General features: G+C 39.5%; 1 protein-coding gene across 1 annotated transcript in view; it reads left to right on the top strand.

Annotated features, from left to right (window-relative positions):
* LOC139298998 (sphingosine kinase 1-like) overlaps window positions 1–22,110 on the top strand; it is a 37,970-nt gene that overhangs the window by 5,796 nt on the left and 10,064 nt on the right. The window contains exon 2 of the mRNA XM_070921839.1: window positions 10,914–11,063. Coding sequence (XP_070777940.1) covers window positions 10,922–11,063 — 142 coding nt within the window. The 5' untranslated portion in view covers window positions 10,914–10,921. The remainder of the gene's footprint in view (window positions 1–10,913; window positions 11,064–22,110) is intronic.

Here is a 22,110-nt window from a genome sequence, read left to right as displayed (position 1 = left end):
GTGCTTCAGCTGTATGTCTTTGTGGGTGTGTGAAGGTGATAAGCATGTCTGGTGAGTGTGCTCCAAAAACACGGTGCTGGTCATGACAAAGAGAGGAGCTTAGTGTGCATTCAGCCTCTTTTCAAATGCATGAAGCTGATAAACCATGTGACTGATCCCATCCAGGGTCACACCCTTGTGATTAATCAGTCCTAAACGGACGAGAATGATGAAACTTTCCGATTCTCTTTCAACGGAAACCACATATTTCATCCTCATAGTTTGTTCCTCTTGCTGCTACAGTAGTAAAGGAAAAAGAAAAAGAGAAAGAACGCTCATTGTCATTTATATGAAAGAATGATAAAATTATATTCACGTACGTTCACAGATATAAAACAGATGATATAAAAGATTTTGGATTGTATTTTGAGGTTGGAACAGTATCAGAAATAAGCTAATTAAAAAGAGAAATGAACATTATCAAAATAAAGGAAATAAATAATTAAATGAGAATTGACAAAGATAAAATACATTTGTATATACTAAATAAAAGAGAACGAAAATAAATCTTAATCTAAGAATAGGGTAATAACAATGCAGTCTATGAGCATTTATTTCCTACCTTTCTCTTTCCCTTAAGTCTTCGTTATCTTCCTAAACCTCTCCTGGGTCCCTGAGTTTATTAATATAGGCTGCAACTCAGGAACTTCTATGTGCAAGGTGCGTTATGAGGGGTGGCCAAATCGTATTATATTAGAGCTGCAACAATTAATCAATTAGTCAATCAAAAGAAAATTAATTTGATAATCGATTAATCTTTTCATTTTTCAAGCAAAAATGTCAAATGTCAAACATTTGTTGGTTCCAGCTTGTTTGTTAAATGTAAGAATTTACTGTTTTTCTTTGTCATTTATGATTTATGAGTAAATGAAGAGTCTTTGGGTTTTGGACTGTTGGTTGGACAAAAGAAGCATTTCAAAGGCGTTGCTTTGGGCTTGTGATGAGCATTTTTCACAATTTTTTTCACATTTTATATACTACACGAAAGTAAGCGGCAGATTAGTCGATAATGACAATAATCATTAGCTGCAGCCCTGTATTACATTGTGGAAGTCTGCCCTTTAAGACGTATGTCATCTTTTCCAAATGTAATGTACTTGTCAGATCACGTGGCCACATTTTAGAGGTAGGAACCATTGTTTCTTTCCATGACATAAGTAGTAGTTTTTTAGCTGTGATGAGGCAGTAAGAGAGGAATTGTTGTTGGGCTGTGGTGAGTCTATTAGAGGCTGTGTGTGTGGCTGTGTGTGTGTGTGTGTGTGTGTGTGTGTGTGTGTGTGTGTGTGTGTGTGTGTAGTCAGCTGTCCTCTCCCCTGAGGACTCCTCCTCATTGGATATACGCTGCGATAGAGCTTGACGTGCTGTCGAGATCTCTGATTCTGCCTCTGTGGAGCTTTCTCCGGCTCTGGGGGCTTCACAGCAGCTCTGCGTCTGTAATGTAATGACAGTGTCCTGCCCTCTCTCTCTCTCTCTCTCTCTCTCTCTCTCTCTCTCTCTCTCTTACCACGAGCAAGTCTAAATGATGGAGTGTCCCGGTGAAGTTTGGCACAGCACACTCCCGCCTAAACCCCATCAAACTTTGTTCTTGTTGTTGTTGCAGAATATCTACATCTTAGTCTGGAGGATGACTTTCTGTACATTATACCACCAAAGCGGAAAAAAAGCAGTTGGTGCTCACCCAGTTTGCTATTCTCAGAGAAGGCCTCTTAAGCCATTCATACGCCGACAACAACAACAAGAACCACTAATTAACCATTCAGCCTACAGAGCAGCTGGTTCACCTCAGAGAAAGTCTGCTTTTGCCTGGTAAAAGAACATGTGGTTGTGGGTTTTTTTATGGTGGGAAGTCCATTTCCTCCATGCACTGGCACACAGCACGTTTTATATGCATTTAGCTGTTTTTTTTATTTTTTATTACAGTTAACAGTAATCTCATGTTTTGCTCTCACGTCTTATGTTTTTATTTAAAGCGTACTAATAGTTGCAGGAAGTGAACGTACAGTCGGACATAGTGCCTACTGAGCAGACGTTAATTAAGAAGTTAAGCTCCAGTTCCTTAATAAATTAAACTTTAAATTAGCGGCAATATTACCGACTGACTTTCGCAAAATGTTTTGCTTTGGAATTTGTTGTCATGCAGCGACCTAACTCCCCTCCCTAATCTGACCCTGCAGCCTAAAATACTCGCATGGGACGCACGTCGTTCCACAGAGAGACAGACGGTGGTTACATCCTCTCTCTGCTGCCCCGACCTTTCACTCTGTCTCACAACATTTGTATCTCTTCATTACTTTATTATTATTATAATGCATGGTATACAGTACAGATGCGTGGTTAACACACAGAGCTGGGTGATTTTAATAAAAACCTCAATGTCGTAAACTCTGCCTTTCCTAATATAGATACACAGCAAGCTAACCACGGCCACCTCCTCCTCCTCCTTCTCCTCCTCCTTCCACACCCTTTGTGGTTCTGGCTCAGCAGAAATCTGCTGTGTGCTTGAGCAGCTTCCACTCTTTGATTTACAGACAACATTATCACCTCACTGCATCTAAATGTTGCTGCAGTTCGGTCCAGTGAGGTAAGAGGAGGTTTCTTTAAAGGTGCAGCCTCTGATTCAGCTGCAAACAAAAAGGGGTAGTCCCACCACCAAAAATCAATAAAATTTTTAATATAGTTGTTAATGTTTTCTGATGTGTGGGATTTTCAGCAATAAAATAAGCAATAAAAAATGCCCACATTTCATTATGATCAGATGAGAAACACAGAAAATTAAACCAAATCCTCAATTATATTCAATTGAACCTGCAAGTTAAATGGTACAAACGATTAGTGATTGTATTCTTAATTTGCAGACCTTCATATTCTGACTGCGTTAATCATTATGGTATCGTATAGGATGAGAAAGGAGTCAAATGGTGTCTCATGTTGGCTCATGATCATCACCAACTGCACATTTATACAGTAGTTTTTATTGACCATTACCTGGTTATTTTCTACTGGATATAGTACAATATATATACTTTATATAATATATATATATAGGTGTGGAAGACATATTCAGATGTTTTACTGAAGAAAAAGTAGCAACACAACAGTATAAAAATACTCCTTTACAAGTAAAATTCTGTATTCAAAATTTTACTGAAGTAAAAGTACAGAAGTACCAAACCTAAACAATGTTATCATTTGATTATCATACCTATATTATGTTCTTTTTTGATATGTAACAATGAGTCATATTTATATAGTGTTCATACATTTTGTATGTAAAATTTTAATCTAGAAGAACAAAGTAGCAGTACAAAGTAGAGTAGAAGTACAAAGTAGCATAAAATGGAAATACTAAATGATGATAGTAAATGATAAGTACCTCAAAACTGTACTTAAGTACAATACTTGAGTAAATGTACTTACCGTGGTCACATTCCACCACCCAATATATATAAAGCAGAGAAACAGCCAGAGGTTTGGAAAATACCATCAAAAAAACATATAAAGCGCCATATAAATAAACAACGTGTTATATAACCAAATGAACATTCTGATGCTGTTCACGTGCATGCACTAATAGGAATGTGGGCACATTTAATCACACTAGCAATGCTCAAACACAAGAAGATATATCCGGACAAAACGCAGTGACACATAGTCCAGTCCACATTGACTTGCAGTTTGGATCCAAACCTGAACTGAACCGAACCTCTAATCATGATGGAGACGTCCCAGACATTGTGTGCTGTATCTCTAAATTGCTATCGTGAGGTTACAGTCGGTATGTAGTTCACCACAGTTTTGCTATCAGATGACAAACTCATATCTGCAAAAAGGATGTTTTCAGACATTCAGCTCAGCTGGCTGGATTCAGACGCTCAAAAGATGCAACATAAAACCATCTTCCAACAGTTGAAGCTGTGTCATGCAATATTTAAACAGACTTTATGGTTGTAGTTTGCATGTTTACACATTTTTCATTACACTAGATGTATTGTTTTTGTGATCATACGTTTCTTTTTGTTTTATTTCTTCCACATTCATCAGACTACATGAGATGCAGAGTACCATATATGAGAGAGTGTCTTTGCCCTCAGCTGGCTTGGGACACAGCTAACATTTACTAGATTGCGATTGGACATATCTGTCATATTACAGGGGGCAGGGAGGGTATAAGTACCAGGTTAAATACATGTTAATCCATTAATTCCTTTGATGTGGAAACTGGATTCCCTCCTAATGGGTGTTTGTCAAGGCTTAGAGCTCGCATCACCACAGAACAGCGGACTGAAATGTAAAAACAGTCTTCAGCAGGAGCACAAATCTGTTGGAGGGGAGGTGGCAATGGTCTGTTTTTGTATGAGAATAATATAAAATGTACTGATAATATTCATTTATCACAAAGTTACAACTGATACTGAGATAACATTTTTAAAAAACAGTCAAATATGAACATTTTCTTCTTTTCCTTTATTTTCAATGTCCATGTCCTGTGCAGATTGATGGAAGAAACCACAGGATGTGCCACAGACAATGTTCAAGCCAGTGGCACTCTGTGGTTTTGGTTTTTGACTACTAAACAAAAAGTGACGTAGGTAGTTCACACTGGTTCCCCATGTTTAGTGAATCAGCAACAGAACACGTTTACAAAAGGCAGTAGTAAAATATACTTTACAGCTTCTGCTACTGTGTTGATATGAGTCAAACATCCATCTGTCGTGTGTTTTCTTTGTGTGTATCTGTGAATGGCACACAGAGGAAACGGAGCAGACAGGGAAAGTTAATCAAGCACTTGTGAGCCTGCTGCTCAGCTGGTGTGTTCACTGTTATTGGTCGACGTGAACATGAAGCAGGACACGTTTTAGGAATACCTCCCGTCAGTTTCTGTTCACACTGTTTATGTATACTGTGGGTATCTTTGAGGTCTAGTAAACAGGTTGAATACATTTCATTTTGAATCCTGCATTGTTTGCATTCATGTTTACTAGCTTTGCAGTCTTCTTCTTCGCATCATAGCATTTCTTGGCATGTTGCCTTCACCTGCAGATCAGTGTAGTAGTGTGAAACCATTGGCAGGAACATGTATTCACCCACGTCCTCATGTGCATGCACAAGTACAAACAAATTGGGGACCCTCTCACAAAAACCATATCCTACTAGTGGTGCAAAACTCCACAGGGTACCTTTTAACAAGTGGAAACAGATCATATACTTTTTAAATTAGTTGAATTATTTGTATTAGTGTTAATGTTGGATTTTATCTGTGTGTGATTGCTAGCGATGGGGGCTTTGCAGCCATGTTGCCAGCGGTTTGTTGACACTACTGGAATAAGAACATTGTCTTTTTCTACAACTGACATGCAAAATGTGTCCTGATGTCTCTCCTCTCCCTTTAAATCCCCACTGACACCAAATCTGCTCAGAGTGGGCTGGTCCCACCTGAGTTGCAAATTAATGCGGGCTGAGTTTTGTGGTGTGGGCTCAGCTAAGTGTGATGAAAGCCTGGCACTTTTTTTTTTAAATCAAGATTGCTGCTTCATTCCTTAATCACAGACGGTTAATGCTTTGTCATGCTTCACTGCTGATGGGGAGCTGATTTGAAGGAAGTTGAGTGAGACACCCGTATGACTGACTGACGTCAGCGCAGGTCATCACCGTGAGTCAGCGTGAATCGTCAAGCAGTTATTATGCTTTTGATAGAGAGAGTGACCATGTAAGGTCATGGAAAGGTTTATTCATTTACATAACAAGGACGCAACATGTAATGTTTGCGTATATACATCAATAAATAGAAATGCAGAGGAAATATAATGCCATTTTCTATCAATAAAACATTTTAATGCAAACAAATAAATATGTAATGTTGCTCTTTTTTATGGTGCTGAGAATGAAACAAATGCCTTTTCACAACACTTTATGCATTCATTGCAATTCAATTGGAAGATGTACATTTAAAGTTTATAGTGAAACCTTCATCTGTGTGTCTGGTGAATAGAAGCTGACATCCTGCTGAGTGGAGAGTCAAAGCTAAGAAAGCTGTATATCCTCAGACTCTACATGCACCCAGATAGCTATTCTAAGGAACCCTGCCGGAAAATTTGTTTATTCCAGCTCCTGGGTTTTCCCCTTTCATTTAGGCTGTCATTTCCCATGGTGAATACCCCAGTAGTATATATACATATCCTTTATTTAAGCAGGTAAAACTCAAATCATTGAGATTAAAATCTCTAATTATTCCATGAAGATCTGGGACAGTTCCCACGCTCTTGGTTTGAAGGGTGCGGATGAGACGTCTGTAATCACAGATCAAGTGGATGTAAATGTAGCAGAGCTTTTGTTGCTGTAGTTGTTTTTGCTCTTTTTCATCTTGTCTGCTGTTTGTTGAGGATGGTGATTCAGTGACTTCAGTAGTGTCATCCGCTTTATCACTTCATCCAAGACAGTAATTGACTTTTTTTCTGCAGTTGTTTAGTCTGAGCTCTGTCGTCATTGTCATAATTTTTAGTTCAGTTGACAAACAGATAACGTAACCGGAAGCAGACTGTCGTGACGACATGATTGGACAAAAATAAGTGTGTTTGACCTCGTATGTTCATGAGTAGCAACTTATATCATCACATAACAATCAGGACTACACCCATCCCTATACAAACAAACCAGAGACCAGAGTTATCCACCAATCCTCAATGAAGAATAAGAACTTCCAGTTTCATTGAAGATCCGCTGCAGAATATCCAGCATGGTGGATAACGTGACAGTATAGATTTGGGAGGGTTGTAAAATATATTTTCTCTGCGTTTCTTTGGATTTTGGTGAGCCTGATTAGATGTATGTCATACGTTGGCTCCATGCCAGGACGTCACTGCAGCCGAGCTAATGATAGAGGAGGAAACCCGGAGCGTGGACGGACAAAGAGACGAGGAGATAGATAGTGCCCTCTGGAATGTTTTGAGAAGGGGAGGGGTGGCACACAGGAAGTGGCATGGGGTTGGATTTAACCAACAAGGTCTGCGTGGGTGTTGGGGCACACAGACAGCAAGGTCAGGGCCTCCAGTGCCAGCTGTCATGCCAGCTGATTCATGAGGGCACTTGTGTGGCTTTCCCTCAGGAGTCTAGTCGTTTGGAGATGAGTCCATAGAAATATTCATCCTGCAGAGAAAGAGGCTGCGACTTTACAAACCCGTCTTAACGATGCAAGAAATGTGAATTTTTTGGTTTGCAGTTAAAAAGTTTACAAAGCACATACATCCGAATCCTATCCTTGCTGCATTTTAATTTACTTACAGTTATTTGTTATCATTTCTGGAAACAAATTATTTTATTGCACTTCTTCCCTTTGACAAAATTTCATTTTTAATTATTGCAGCATAAAACTGCACAGTTTTTGAACACCTAAACATTTTATTGTCAGCTGCGTCTAATCAAACTACCATTATTAGCATTGTTTCAGTCCTCAGGACCAAAATGTTTATAAAATGACTCAAATGACAGGTCACAGACCCACGTGGTCGTGCTCGTGTTTTTATTGGACACTGGACAAAATAAACTGTTAAAAGGGTGTCATGTCAAGCCACACCAACCCTCCCAGTGCATGCTGGGATAGTGTCTAGACCCCCTATCACCCTAATCAGAAATATGCAGCTGTAGAGAATGGGTGGATAGATCACCCTTAATGAATTAATTACAAATGTAGTTATAGAAAATGTATTTGATATCTGAATTCCCTTCAAGATGAATTACATAGAAAATGTGTATGTGATTCAGATATGGATGATGGTTGTGCCACACTTATTTCCCTTCAGTTGACTTTTTCCTATCTAAAACTCTCAGAAAAACTCTTGAGAGGGGAAAAATGAGAGAAACCTAGATAAATAAATCAGGCACCACATTTATATCAATGAGGGTTTAGATTAAAAACAACTCACAGTATAATGCAGAAGCACAACAGCACCACAAACTGCAGCCTCCAACATGACCATAAAGTTGAATCAACACCTCTCTAAAACAGTTTCAACAAAAACTGAGCATTATAACGTTCCTGAAGGTAACACTTATTGCAGGACTGTTGTATTAGACTGCATTCATTTCAGCCAGGTGTACCTAATAAACTGGCAAGTGAATGTATGCTGATTTGATGTCAGCCTTTCAGTTACTTTCAGAGTTTACCTCGGGTCAAACTCCACTGACACAGGTGAACAACAAAAGGTGAAGGTGCGTTAACGTGTGAACATTTTTCTGACCTGTTTCGCTGCATTCCTGTAGGATCCCTGTGAGTCCACTAGAAGTGCAGGATCCATTAAAACAAACCCTGCCAATTAGGTTTTGAACCAGTGAGATGTGCCTATCCCTGGAGCATCTGCACTTCAGTTGTTCCCGCCCAACGTTACTCATTTATCAGCTGTCAGACTTGTTTGGATGGTTCGCCTCCCTCCACGCTCACAATATTTTGATCTTTAAAACAGAACCAGCAGGCGGCAACACAAAGTGAGATCTCGCTCTGAGAGGAATCTCACAGCGGGGGTTTTTGCCTATCAGGCTGCCTCACTGAAATAGCTTGTTGAGAGTGTGTCTTTTTTGAATGAACAGAGAGGACTTTGTGTGCGTACCTGTAAAATGATACCACAGCTGCTGCAGTGTGTGAAATGTCTTCTTCTCTGTCCTTTTATTTCCCGGCTGAGACATTACAAAAAACGTATTTTAAGGGAGATGGGGGAAAAGGACAGAAAATTGATGAATAGTTTGCTCCAAATTTGTAGGGAGGTGAAGAGTTTTTCTTAACTTTTTCTTACAGGAATCCATGGTGTTATTTTCTCTAACGTTTGAGATACCATCCCCATATCTTCCTCATCACTCTCTGAACTACCAGCTCCCCCTTAACATGAGCGCAGTTTTATCATCGTACTCTGACTTCTATCATGTCTATATTTCTGTTTGGTTCCCCCTTCTTGTCTGAGCTGTTATAATTCATATTTTGGCAAAGTACAGTCTCATGTACTGTGGGACAGAAGGCCAGAACCAGCTTCCTTCAGTTCCTCCCGTCTTCAGCCCCATGCTGTGCCTTCTTCAGAGTGTTTTAAAGAGATTTGGGATCTGTGTAATGTAAGATCTGTGTAACCCTCTGAAATCTGTTTGATATTATTTTCATTTGCATCAACCCCTCAGTTAAACATTTACCGAAGAGGCTGCTGCTTCTGTACTCGTCCGTCTTTAGGCGCTGTGTAGGATTAGTTTTGTGTAAGTGTGTGTGTGTGTGTGTGTGTGTGTATCTGACCACTGACCTTTGTTTTTGCTTGTATCCACAAATCTCCAGTCAATTCTTTACACGCTAACACAGATCTTTTTTCTCAAGGAATTTCAAAATATATACAGTACTGCAGGCATTAGATGAGATGAAACTGTAACTGGGTCATTGCAAAAGTAAATATGATATTCTGTAGGGACTTTGTTGCATGTCTCTCTTCACTGACTCTCAAATAAAGGCAAAATACAAAAGGGAATATTATTATTATTATTAGGGAACACATAATTGAATACTCTGAACTAAAACACATCAAACACTTAATATACAAACATGAACATATTTACAAGTTGAAATGATCACACAGTCAGCTGTGGTAGAACAAATATACAGAAACGTGTCAAATATCAGCTAATATTTCATCCCCATAATGACAGGAGGTAACATAGTGTATATGTGCAGGACGTACAGGTAGACAGTGTAATGTATATTGGTATGTGATTGTTTCCATTGCAGTAGATATTATGTACTGTGGTGGTTGCTTCCTTTTGTAGAATATATTCAGTACTTCAGCACCAACTATCCTTGTGCAGCTCTGCCTTCTCCTTTCGCCAAAGTCTGTTCAGAGAGATAAGGGTTCAATTTGTGTGTTCATCTCCAAATATCCCAGTACACAGATTCCATGTGTCCTTCCTGCGCTTCTCCATTGTAGAAATGTTCCTCGTGTTGGCTCTCGTGTTACTGACCCAACCAACACTGTGATGCTTAAGTGCACTCGAGAAACCTGGTTATCATTGTCTCCCTATAGAAACCTGATTTCTGAAACACAAGGTAAATGAGAAAGCTAGTTTCTGTAACTGAGAAAAGGGAATAAAAAGAATCAGGTAAACGAAGTAGATTTGACCTTGTAAGAACTTAAATTGTAAGTGAATCTCACAGGGTTTTAAAAGAGGGCACAGCAGTGTAGTGAGATGAAAGGAAAAATAATTACTCGTAGATGCTTTTTTTTAGTCACACTGTGAGAAAAACTCGTGACTTGTGCTGTCAGTCCAGATGTTGTGGAAAACAATCAAACAAAGACTTTACAGGCTACAGTGTCATATACTAGGCCAGCCTTGATTTAAAAGTATGGTTTTGGGTTATGGAGAAGTGACCAGTTGCATGTAAATTTGGGTATCACAGTATTTAGGTTAGTGCAGTGAATGTGAACACGTTCTCCTGGTTAACCTGGTTTCCTGTGTGTGTGTGTGAAAAAACCCTCACTGACTTGCAAACATACAGCATGTAGGATTTTAGTTACTGTGTGCAATAATCACCTGCCACATTATATTTTCATTTCTGCCCCTTGACTTCTGTTTCTCCTCTAATGTATTCTGTTATTTAGAGATATTAACACGTATTTTAAAGCTGTAGTGACTCTTAAATTGCTTTCTTTTCCATAAAAGATTTCAAGATCCTAATCAACTTGTTTCAAGAATCTACTTTGGTCAAGTTTCAGATGCTCGATGATGATGGCGTGGTCTATCCTGAAACTGTTCGGACTAACACCTATTCTAAAATGTTAGTTATTTAGTTATTTTAGCCATTTGTCCTTATCTTTTTGTTGCAGCCCGTCATCATCTTTCTTTTCTCTCGTCTGTAGGGGTGTTGATGAGCGAGTTGTCCCGTCCCCGCCGGATGATGCTGCTGGTGAACCCACAGAGCGGGAAAGGACAGGCGCTCACTCTCTACAACAACCACATCCAACGAATGCTCAACGAGGCGGGAGTCCCACACACTCTGGTTATCACTGGTGAGTTGGAGGCACAAGAACGCACCACACATATATATAAACAGTACAGCACGAGAACATACACAATAGAGTCCAAACAAAACAAAACAATCACATTTTATGTGTATAAAAGCTCTGTTTACTCTCACTCAAGGAGAATCATTCTTATTTGAAAACTGTAAATTAAAATTCTTTTTTCTAACCTGCCTTTGGCAAAAGACACCTAATTTGCATGTGATGCTCTGAGGATAAACTAGTGGTTAGTCAATCCATCCAAGGAGGCCGGGTTCAATTCCCCACCAGTCCGTACATACAGTACTCAAGTGTCCCTGAGCGAGACATTTAATCCCTGCCTGCCTCAGGCTCGAAAGAAAGTGGCCATAATAAATAAATAAAATGAAAGAAGGATATCTTTCTGGGCAGTTTGTATTTCTGGTTTAGTTGATTGAGTTGCTTGATAGGCAAACAAAATGAATAAACTTGAATGACAACAAAAAAAAAAATGTTTTCAAATGCAAAACAAAGCACACACATTGTAGATCTCCTATAACTCAAATCTCTAATTTCATCTCAACATTTTTATCTCTTTTCCTCAACATCATGTTTACAAAAAACATTGTCAAATCTTATCTGACAAACACATAACGCAGCCTCGTGCACAATCAGCTCTCACAAATCCATCTCCCTCTAGTATGGCGGTAAAGCACGGTGGATGATCACACATACACACATACACACACACACACATACACACACACACACACACACACACACAGCTCAGCAAACATAAACACCTCCCTCCATGTCCCAGCTTGTCTCTCTCTCTCTGTCCCAGTACCCCTCCTCTAGTTTAAATCCCCTTCATGTTTTCATGCTGTCACCATCATTATGCTGATCAACTGCCTCTGACCCATATGCATGCAGAGCTGTTATGTAATAAATATATGTACACTCAGTCAGACACACATATGGACAAAGACACGTCCATGATAAACACACACGTTTTGCACAAAATCCCCTTTTGCCTTGATTTGATTTGATATAATCTTGCGGGGCTGATATTGATGTGCTCATAATCTACACTGGGTGGTGATGATCATACAGTGCTGTATTACAAACACTCACTCGTCCCATACTGTATCAGGACTGTTAGACGCTCTCAGCTTGATCATTTCAATTGTTTCAGTGGAGTTTTCCCTTGTCTTTTGTTTTTCACCCTCTGCCTGGGTTCGTTCATAAATCAGTTCAGTGTCAGATAACAGACAGAAAGCACATCTTTCATCGCAGCGCGAGCTGCACAGACAGAGAGAAAAGAGGGCAGACGGAGAGAGAGAACCACACAGAGGACGACAGACAGAGACGCATGAGAAAGCATCACGCTGGTGCTGTGTGGAAAATGTGGAAAACACAGAGCTTTTTGTGGTTTCCGAGATGCACTTTTTGACAAGATAATCCTGGAGAATACATAAGAATAGATTTAATCCCCAAATCTACATCCACATGAAAGAGCATGACTACTGAAAGATGCCACAGTGAGATTCAATCTCTTTGACAGATAGACTTCTAAAATATAACTTTCTCTCTGATCTCTGCCAAAAGGACCCGGCCCTGAATGACGTGAAGAGTATTAAGATTGTTGTTTTTTACATGCAGTCGAGTAATTCCTCAACAGTTCAATTGTGTGCCGTGTTGAAGCTGAAATCTGTCATGTTTTCCTTGTTTTGTCCTCTGTATGAGTGTGGTCAAACAAAGTCTGGAGATGCTCTGTGTCCTGTGTTGTTGAGAAGTTTTGTCGGGTTTGTCAGGTCACATCTGTCCGTTTGATAAAACAGACAAATTCCTCATATTATCATCATATTACCAGCTCAGTCAGTGACAACAAGTGAAGTGAAGTGAAGTGAAGTGAAGCTACACATTTCATCTTAACCTTTGGAAGGTTTGTGCTTCTTTCTAACAAGGCATTATTTATATATAAATATATTTATATATGGCCAGGTAAATTAATAATTTACCAATGTGTGATACATCAGTTATAAAGCATTAATAATGACTTTTAGGTCGTCAGTGTTGTGAAAAATCGCTTTGGCTGATGTTTATCCTTCTTAGCTCTTTAGTTCATCAGGAAGATCCATCCAATGGACCGTTTGACCACTGCTGGAAAAATTCTGCAGAACATTTTATCAATTTATTAAAAACATATAAACTGGTATGGTTAATTCATGTTTATCAAGGGTTATTATAATGAAGGGATGATTCCAAACTTATTTTCACAACTTGGCAACCCAAACGTTATACTTATGAAAGACCTGTAACTGACCTGTAATGCATAACTTAATGGTTTATTAACCACTAATAAAACCATTTGTTACAACTATAAACTCTTTATAAATGTACCGAAAAGCAAACATTCAACACAACAGAAAACAGCTCAATCCAGAGCAACGTGATTATTTAGTAAAAGACAGTTAAAATACGATTGAACGTTTCATCAGTATTGAATAAGTGAAACATCTTGCGAGAGAGTTTACCTGATGAAACACGCTGGAGAGATGGGAGCTGCTGTCTAACTGTGCTGATTAAATGATCAAACACAAAATGAGGTTATAAGACGCTGGAAACCTTTACATTTGTATGTGATCACACATTGCTTTTTGCCAGGAGCTTCTTCACCTGTCAGCATTAATATGCTTTGTTTTAGGTAAGAGATGGTTTTGCTAATCATGCTCTAATTGCATTTACAAATGTAACAGTGTGAATATGGCAGTAAGCAGCAGAATGGTGCATCAGAAATGACCCTTTACCCAAATTGACTCCTGAAGCTGCATCACCCACATGAAGCATGCCAAAGAAAAACACAAAGTGTTTCCTAAACAGCAGCGAGTGAGATCTCCGTCCACAGAGAGCTGCTCTGAAGTGACAAACCGACAGCAAACTAGTTGCTTTTCAAGACAATATAGTTGCTCTGTCTGTTTTTCCTCCATCAAGCAGAATTTTAATTGATTAAAACTGATCATTACCATTCTAGCATCACACATGTGCAGTTTACATTCATAACATATTTACCAACAGAAATTTGTGATAATTTTCAAAACAGTAGGTCCTTAATTTAAGGCATAAGTAGACAAAGGCAGGCTATAATAACATTACCGCTGGCAGATTTTGGTGTTATAGTACAGTATAATAAGAAAATATACCTAACACTGCTCAGATGTTTACTACTGAAATACACAGTGGTGGAAGAAGTATTAAGATCCTTTACGTAAGTAAAAGTAGCAACACAGTACGGCAAAAATACTCCATTACAAGTAAAAGTCCTGTCCTGCATTCATGACTCCTCAGTGTTACTGTATATTTTTGTATGTTATATTGTTGGATTATTATTACTGATACATGTAAGCAGCATTTTGATGTTCTGGCAGGGTGAGGTTGAACAAATTTTTAGTACTTCATATATTGTTGGGTAGTTTAATCTATAAAAAATGCATCATATTTTATGAACTGATGTTCTAATGTGCAAAGTAACTCGTAACTTTAGCTGTAAAATAAATGTAATGAGTTAAAAGTGCAATATGAAATATAGTGTAGGAATATAGTAGAATGAAATGGAAATACACAAGTAAGGTACAAATACCTCAACATTGTTCTTGAGTACAGTATTTGAATACATCTGCTTGTGGCGCTAATGTTATCCTTTTTAGCATCTGACACTGGTGGTACACCGGCTCCTATGCGGTCGATGTGGGAGTCCTGAATGTAGCTTTTTCTAACATAATCTGTAGCAGCACATAATAGCAAAGGTAGCTAATAATATGGTATGAGCTGGTTAGCCAGACATGCTAATATTAGCAGCGTACTTTAGAGCAGACAGACACACCATTCCTTAGACTTTCACTTTTTTGTTTTTCATTTTAGAAAGGAGATAAAAAGAGACAACCCTGCTAAGCTATGAGTTGACAGTTGACAATAGTGAACAATTGGGACACACCCAATTAGAGCAACACATTACCAAGGAAAAATTAGCTTATAATTATTTGTTTGGCCATAACACTTTCTAAACAGCATGTCTAGCTGTTGTAGATCTCTTGTGTATCGCTGGGATCTGTATGAGCCATATGGCTGGAAGTCTTTTGTATGTGGATGCTAGCAAAAGTAGACGAACTCATTATGGGATCCATGGCTGTGTGGCAGCTGTGGGCACTGCCAGGGGTGGAGGACAGATGAAGGATGACTGCGCTGCTGTTGGGGTCCAATGCAGAGAGAGAGAGAGAGAGCGTTTGGCTTAGTGTGTTCTTTGTTTGTTAGTGAGTTTCCGCACGTGTCTATGTGGTAGTAAAGATGGCGGCACACTGATCCCTCCCGGGCTCGTCTCCCTCGCTGCTCAGGCATCCTAAGATGTCTGTCAGACAGTATTAATTAAACGACAGCGACACGCTCGTCTTCCTCTCGTGCTCGGACTCATCTGCTCAATATACATTACAAATATTTACCAGAAGAGACAGATGTCCCCTCCAACAACCTCTCTACAATGCTGCTCCTTTTTTCTACCCTTATTTCTCTTTCACTCTTTGGTTTCTTTCTTTCATGGCAATGATCCGATGTGCTCTCTTAAAAAATATCACGGCTCATTTAACAAGGTACAGGCTGTGTCAGAGCTCCTTTCTGTGCCACGGCCCATGTGAGCATGACGAGACTATTATTGTATGAACTCTGATAGAGAGGGCACGGAGAGGACAGGGATCTTGGAAAAATCCTAGATCCTACAAAATATGGAAAATAAGTCAAGAAAGAAGTAAAGAAGAGCCAAGGAAATCTCACTGGGGCTACAAGTACTGTAGAGAACTTTGTAACTTTGATGGTTCAAAACAGTAGAGCATCATATCTTTTTAAGACATTTGATCTTAAAATGCCAGAAATACTGTAAGATAACACACATGATATTAACACAGCTGACTCGGTCACTCCACCGCTTTCACACATGAGGATCAGTTTACTCATCACAATGTTGTCATGATGATGAAAGCCTGGGGCTAAGGGAGTTGAAAGATGTGGGCATTTAGCAGACAGGGAGGGTCTAAGGAAAGATGCTATCTGGTTGCATCATGGAAATTGTAGGGTCCAATGTTTTTGGTGCTTGGCTCACACGAGGGACCAAAACAAGTTAGGATGTCTCTGCCTCTGCTGCTTCAATTTTGACTGTTTTTGTTTGTCTTTTGCAAATCACTCTCGCTCAATGTTATGAGCGTGAAATACTAACGCTACTAATAATACTAATACTAAATAATACTTATAATACTAACTAACCTTTAGAGAATACCAAAGGAAAAAGAGGCAAATTCACATCGTCAGTTGCTCACTTCTGCTTTCTCTCTGTGACATTTTGACTTTGCTGTAGAAGTTTTTGTTTGTTACTTCTTGTGACTGTAAACAGGCAGAAAAGATGAATCTATTGAGTCTGAACCATGTTGACTGATGTACAGTATTTCTGTTCATTTTCACAATAAAATCTTGCACAAGATGGATTTTGAGAGCCTTCCCTAAACTGTCGACACTGTGTTTGTGAAGTAGGACTCAGTTTTCCCACCATCATTCTGTGACCCAAAAGCAATCATTTCCAGGATTTCGCTTGTTTAATGTGGTTGTTACCACTTCATGTAATTGCTGCTTGGTGTAAATATACTTTCTAAAGTTGAACTATATCTTTGTGATTGTCGCTCAATTTAGTTACTTTTTTCCCACTGGCAGACCGCGAAAGGCTTCCCATGTTTGAACTCTTGTTAGCTGATCACAGTTCAGGCTTTGCTGAGGGCAGTGTCAGAACAGGAAGTGTCTATCGGCGCCTGGAGCTATCGGCACAACCCACTCGAGTCTCTCTGGATCTGTGATGATGTTTCTATTATTGTCTGTCTGACTTCACACTGAGAAAAATATATAACTTTAGTCACATGTGTTAAGACAATGGAGTGAAAGTAGACCTCTTTTTGGTGACATGAGGATTTAGGAAGGGACTGTTACAGTTTTTTTTTGTAATATTAAGGCTGTTTTTATGAGTTGTGTGGTGGTGGATGAGGCTGTGGAAACCTGTACACAAGTTTGATGGGCCAGCTTGTGCACAATGCTGAAATCAAAGTCATGTATGACTGTTACATTTTTATTTTACTATAAACATTTCGGCTAAGTCTATTTAATGGCATCTGATGTTCACCTGATGTACAAGTCATTCTCCAAGATATTTCAGCTTTGGGAAGCACCACCTGAGGCGCTCACTGGTGTGTGTGTGTGTGTGTGTGTGTGTGTGTGTGTGTGTGTGTGTGTGTGTTATATGTACAAATTTGTGTGTTTATCTGTGTGGCTACGCCCTCAGGCACCTCCCAGCAGCTGAGTAAGCACACACACACACACACATTCAAAAGGCGGAGCTGTTTAACTGTCATCACCTGCTGTCATTTTGGTGGAGGAGCACTGCTGCTTTTAGACCGTGCAGCTTGAAGAGAGCTGCTGTCAGGATGTGTGTGACGGCAGGATGGAGGTTCATCTGAAGCTGCCTTCAGTGGGATGATACAGGGTCAGCATGAGGACAGAGCTTCTTGGTGCATTAGCACCATCTCGTTGGAGGCATTTGAAATCTGACAATGTGAAAATGATCACCAGAATCTTTAGCTCCCTTCGGCTTACCGTTTTGGTTCACTCTCAACACTCTCATAGTGTCATTTCCAGCCACAGCAAGCAGCTGTTGTTAGCAAAAAAGCTCCAGTAAACAGCAGACGCAGTTAGCAACTAGCTGATGAATTTAGTGGAACTTTTAGCAGCTAAAGAGCTGAATATTTCCCCCTCAGGGTTTTGTGGAATCTAAAACAGCAAAAAGAGAGTGAATATTGGACTTACATTCATCAGGTGGACAGAAACATGACGCCAAATGAATGGTAATGTTGCTCTGTAACTGCTCAACGTGTAAATATGCAACTGTTTGCCAACAAGTTCACCATATCAACTTAAAAGGTGATGATATGTCAATGTTGTGTTCATAACTTGTTTCCACTGCCTCCAAGTGGCCAAAAAGTCAGTTATTGCAGGTTTAATCAATATGCACATGCTCATTTATACATTAAAAGAGTTATTGTTCACTGTGATGGCTCCTCCTCTCCATGCTGGCCTGAAATAATCATTTTGTAGTGCAACCCCAATGTTAGAGACTAAATCAAACTAAAGCTCAGCTGACGCTAATATGAGGCTTCAGCAGTCTAAGGTAGTGAAATTAAGTTAGTATCCTCCAAAGTTACATTAATTTAAAGTCAAAGCTGGGGATATATTTGCATTTAACTACACATTGATGGCTACCCAACATATGCTACACAACTTCAGAGTGTTGGCTGCAGCTAACGATCTGATTAATTGATTAAATATCATTTAAGTACATTTATTTTTCAGTCAGGTCTAGAATGTTCCTCAGAAATAAGAAATACAAGATGCAGACATGAACTCAACATTATCAATACAGTAACATCCTTACCGTCGTTAAATATGTGTCAAATCAGAGGAAGTCGTTCCAGTGTTGGTCAGAGAGGTGTGCCCTCTAGTGGTTGCATTGTTTAATCCTCCAGGTTCATGCGCAGGCAGGTATGTGAACAATCCTAACATTGATCTGCAGTTTTACTTATCCTCACAGGTGCCTGGGGGTTTACTCATCTTTGTATCCTTCTGAGGACACTTTGAAAACGTGCAGCACAGTTCCTCTCCAGGCTGTGACCAGAGGCCAGTAATGAAGCAGAGATCTGCATTACTGTAATGAGTTAGTCACAATCCACTGCCTCTACCCACAGGGAGAAGCTCAGCTGGACAAAACTACAGCACTGTCCCCTCCTCTCCTGTTTTTTCCTCTGCAACAACAACCATAAAAATCAGTACAAGCACTGTGTGACTTATCTCCGTCCCTCCATCCCTCATATTTGTTTTCCTTCGTTTTATCAATGTAACTGGTGAGGAATACTAAAACGGCTCTCAGCTCTCCTCCCACCACACTGCAGTGTCCCTGCTCCGCAGCTTAGATGCTGATTGGGGCCCTTCAATCCTCTTTAGTTCACCGCCTCTGCATAGATAAGGAAATGTGATGTGACTGGACTGATAAGGAGGAATTGATTCCTTTATCCTGCAGAGTTTAGGGACGGGAAGGGAAGAAGAGAGGCTAAGAAATCAGATCCCCACCAGAGGACTCTCTCTCACTGTGTGTGTTGGATGGGATAACTCTGCTGTTGTCGAACCCTCGTTGTGTTAAGACATTAACACAATGGCCGCGTTAAAGGTGGTTATACTGAAGTGGCACAGAAGAGGACAACTTATTTTCAGGCCCCTGAAAAGTCTGAAACTTGATGTTTTGTGGGCCTTTAAAAATGTAGAATGTTTCAAAATAATTTATATAAATAAAAAAGTAACTAATCACATTTATTTTTCTGTCTATTTGCACCCGGGTACGAATAGTCACACAGCAGGTATTTGGCTATTTACACCCGGCTCAAAGTACATGGAAAAGGCAACTCTTACATGGTCAAAACACATGATGCGTTTCAGCTCGTGGCTTGAAAATGGTCACTGAGGGATGATTACTTAGTGAACTCTGGTAAAGAACATTGCTGCCTTTAAAGTCACAGTGAAACAGAAGTTGGAGCGTCTTTAGCTTCAGTAATTTGACATATTTCAGAGTTTAGTTATGAGGGGCCAAATCCTACAGACAGCATTTGATGGCTAAAAGTGGGCGTGGGTTAGCAAATACAGTGAGATACACAGCTGTTGTGTGTTTTGTATGTTTGGTCTTTAAAAACCCTGCTGCATCTTTCAGATGAGGAGAATCTGATAAAGATGCTTTGACTTCAGAGAAAGTTATTACACATACAGTACTGTCCTGGTTGATTAGTAGGCTTTTGTGTGTTTTTGTGTTTTGGGGATGATTAGACATCAGGATGCAGCTCAGTATTTCTCTATGTAGATTATTCTATTGTAGCTGCCTCAGCCAGTGTGGTTAATATACTATGTATTGATTAGTAAGCTACTGTAGTTGACACTTCCTTAGGACACATCTACTGGATCTTTCTGTTTAGGTTTGCTGTATTAACTGTTCCGAAATGTGCCCCCCCCCCCCCCCCCCCCCGTTATAATTAGCATGACCACCTGAATGTTGATACAGATTGTGTTGATATGTTGCTCAAACAAATTCCATGTCTGAAAACCTAATGTTCAAGCTCTTTCTAGTCAAAAATATCAGCAGCAGAAATATAAGCCTCGATAAAGATGCAGATTGTGATCGGGTTACCATTGGGCAAAAATAAAATTCAGCTCTGTCTGCTGCATTTCTGCTGTCCTTACAGCAAGGAGCACTTACTGAGTTTTCTTTGCTGAGATAAACCGCTATTATTAGAGGACTAACAATAAAAGTTCCACTTGCAGCAGCTTTACAGCCAATAATCATAAATAAATTACTTTATGGTCCATTTTTCTCATTCTTGTAAGGCTGTGGTGGCAGCTCTGTAGGTGTTTCTGTCTTTAATGAAATTAGCTCTGCATGTTTGTTTGTTTTACCAAAAATAGCACAGCAGTGCATCTCAGGTAGAATCAAAATAATATTGAATCATATCAATATCCTATTATAGATGAGAAAAGTGGCTGTTTTTAAAAGAAAATGAAGAAGAAATGAACGAGTAGAGAGACAGAAGGAAAAAACTTCCAATGTTGCTGAGCGTCAGCAGCTGAAAGTTGTGACAGTCGGCTGCACTCGACTGACTTCGCTTCACACCTCACAGCTCTCCTCCAGCCCTCTCACCTTCAGACTGAGGACATAGACTGAGAGGGACACACACACACACACACACACACACACACACACACACACACACACAAAACAGACTATAACAAAATATTCAAAACCTGATTCCAGAGAAAACGATGTGAAGCTGTGTTGTGTTAAATCAAGATAAAAAGTAAAAGTAACTAACAGGTTTATTTACACTTTTAAAGGTATCTTGAGCTCACTGAGCATCCAGAAATAGAAAACTTCACTCAAGTCAACGTCATACAATCAAACTTGCAGAAATCTGACTTTGTATTAATGACATATATACACATATCACAGTACAAAGTTTTCACAAGCACAACTGAACCTCACATACAGTTGAAAGGTGATAGAGCGCTTAGTAGAAACCAAACTCTACATGGTTTATCAGTTGTTTAACAGCCTTTAGTAACTCAGCTTAACAGGAGCCAGATCAATATAAACTCTTGTAATATCTGGATGTCTGATCCGGTTTCAGCTCACCGCCTCCAAAACTCGGTCAATAGATAGAAAAACAAAGTGTGGTCTTGGATCCCTCAGACGTCCTTGAGGAGCTCAGTGTTCCCTGCAAAACAACAGACATCTTTCTCTATGCTGTAGGCGGTACTACAGTACCTTTGATATTTTACAGGTCTTTAATTTCCTGGGAAAGTTCCTGGAAGAACCCAAGTAAATATTTATAAATTATTCCTTTATTATTCGAGCCTTTATTCCTCATATATATTGAATTATTTGCTTGCCTGTAGACAGATTTTTGCTTGTTCTGCAGTCCACTGAGTAGAAGACTCTCTAAGTTATGCAAGCAATTAACTGGAATTAAATAATTGCAAGTGCACTAATTAAAGACTGCCTCTATTTTCTCTATAATTAGTACCAAAGTACAAAGTTCTTTCCAGGAAACTTCAGGAGATCACAGACCCGTAAAATGAAGCATGAGTGTAAAAGTCAGGTGGTGTCTGTTTGGGGTCTAAAGCCTCAACACCCAGACAATAATGTTGAGGAAATGTTAACAGGTAGTTCTGCCAAAATCCAAGTTTTTCACATTTTCTGTATTTTTTCTTTTGTTCCATATTTAATTAGTGTGGCGTTACAGGCAATCTCTCAAAAAGTTGCTTTCCTAAGAGGAAGCTGGCCCTGTCACCAAGGCCCCACTTCATTAGATTATTTAGCCCCAGATTAATTTGATGGAGTGCTCCTGGGTCATTTAGTTGTTCTGATCTAATTGGCAGTGTGGTGGACGCTTCATTTAAG

The sequence above is a fragment of the Enoplosus armatus genome, chromosome 2, assembly GCF_043641665.1.
Source record: "Enoplosus armatus isolate fEnoArm2 chromosome 2, fEnoArm2.hap1, whole genome shotgun sequence".
Classification (NCBI taxonomy): domain Eukaryota; kingdom Metazoa; phylum Chordata; class Actinopteri; order Centrarchiformes; family Enoplosidae; genus Enoplosus; species Enoplosus armatus.
The sequence above is the reverse complement of the archived record's forward strand: the minus strand, read 5'-3'. Positions and strand labels throughout refer to the sequence as shown.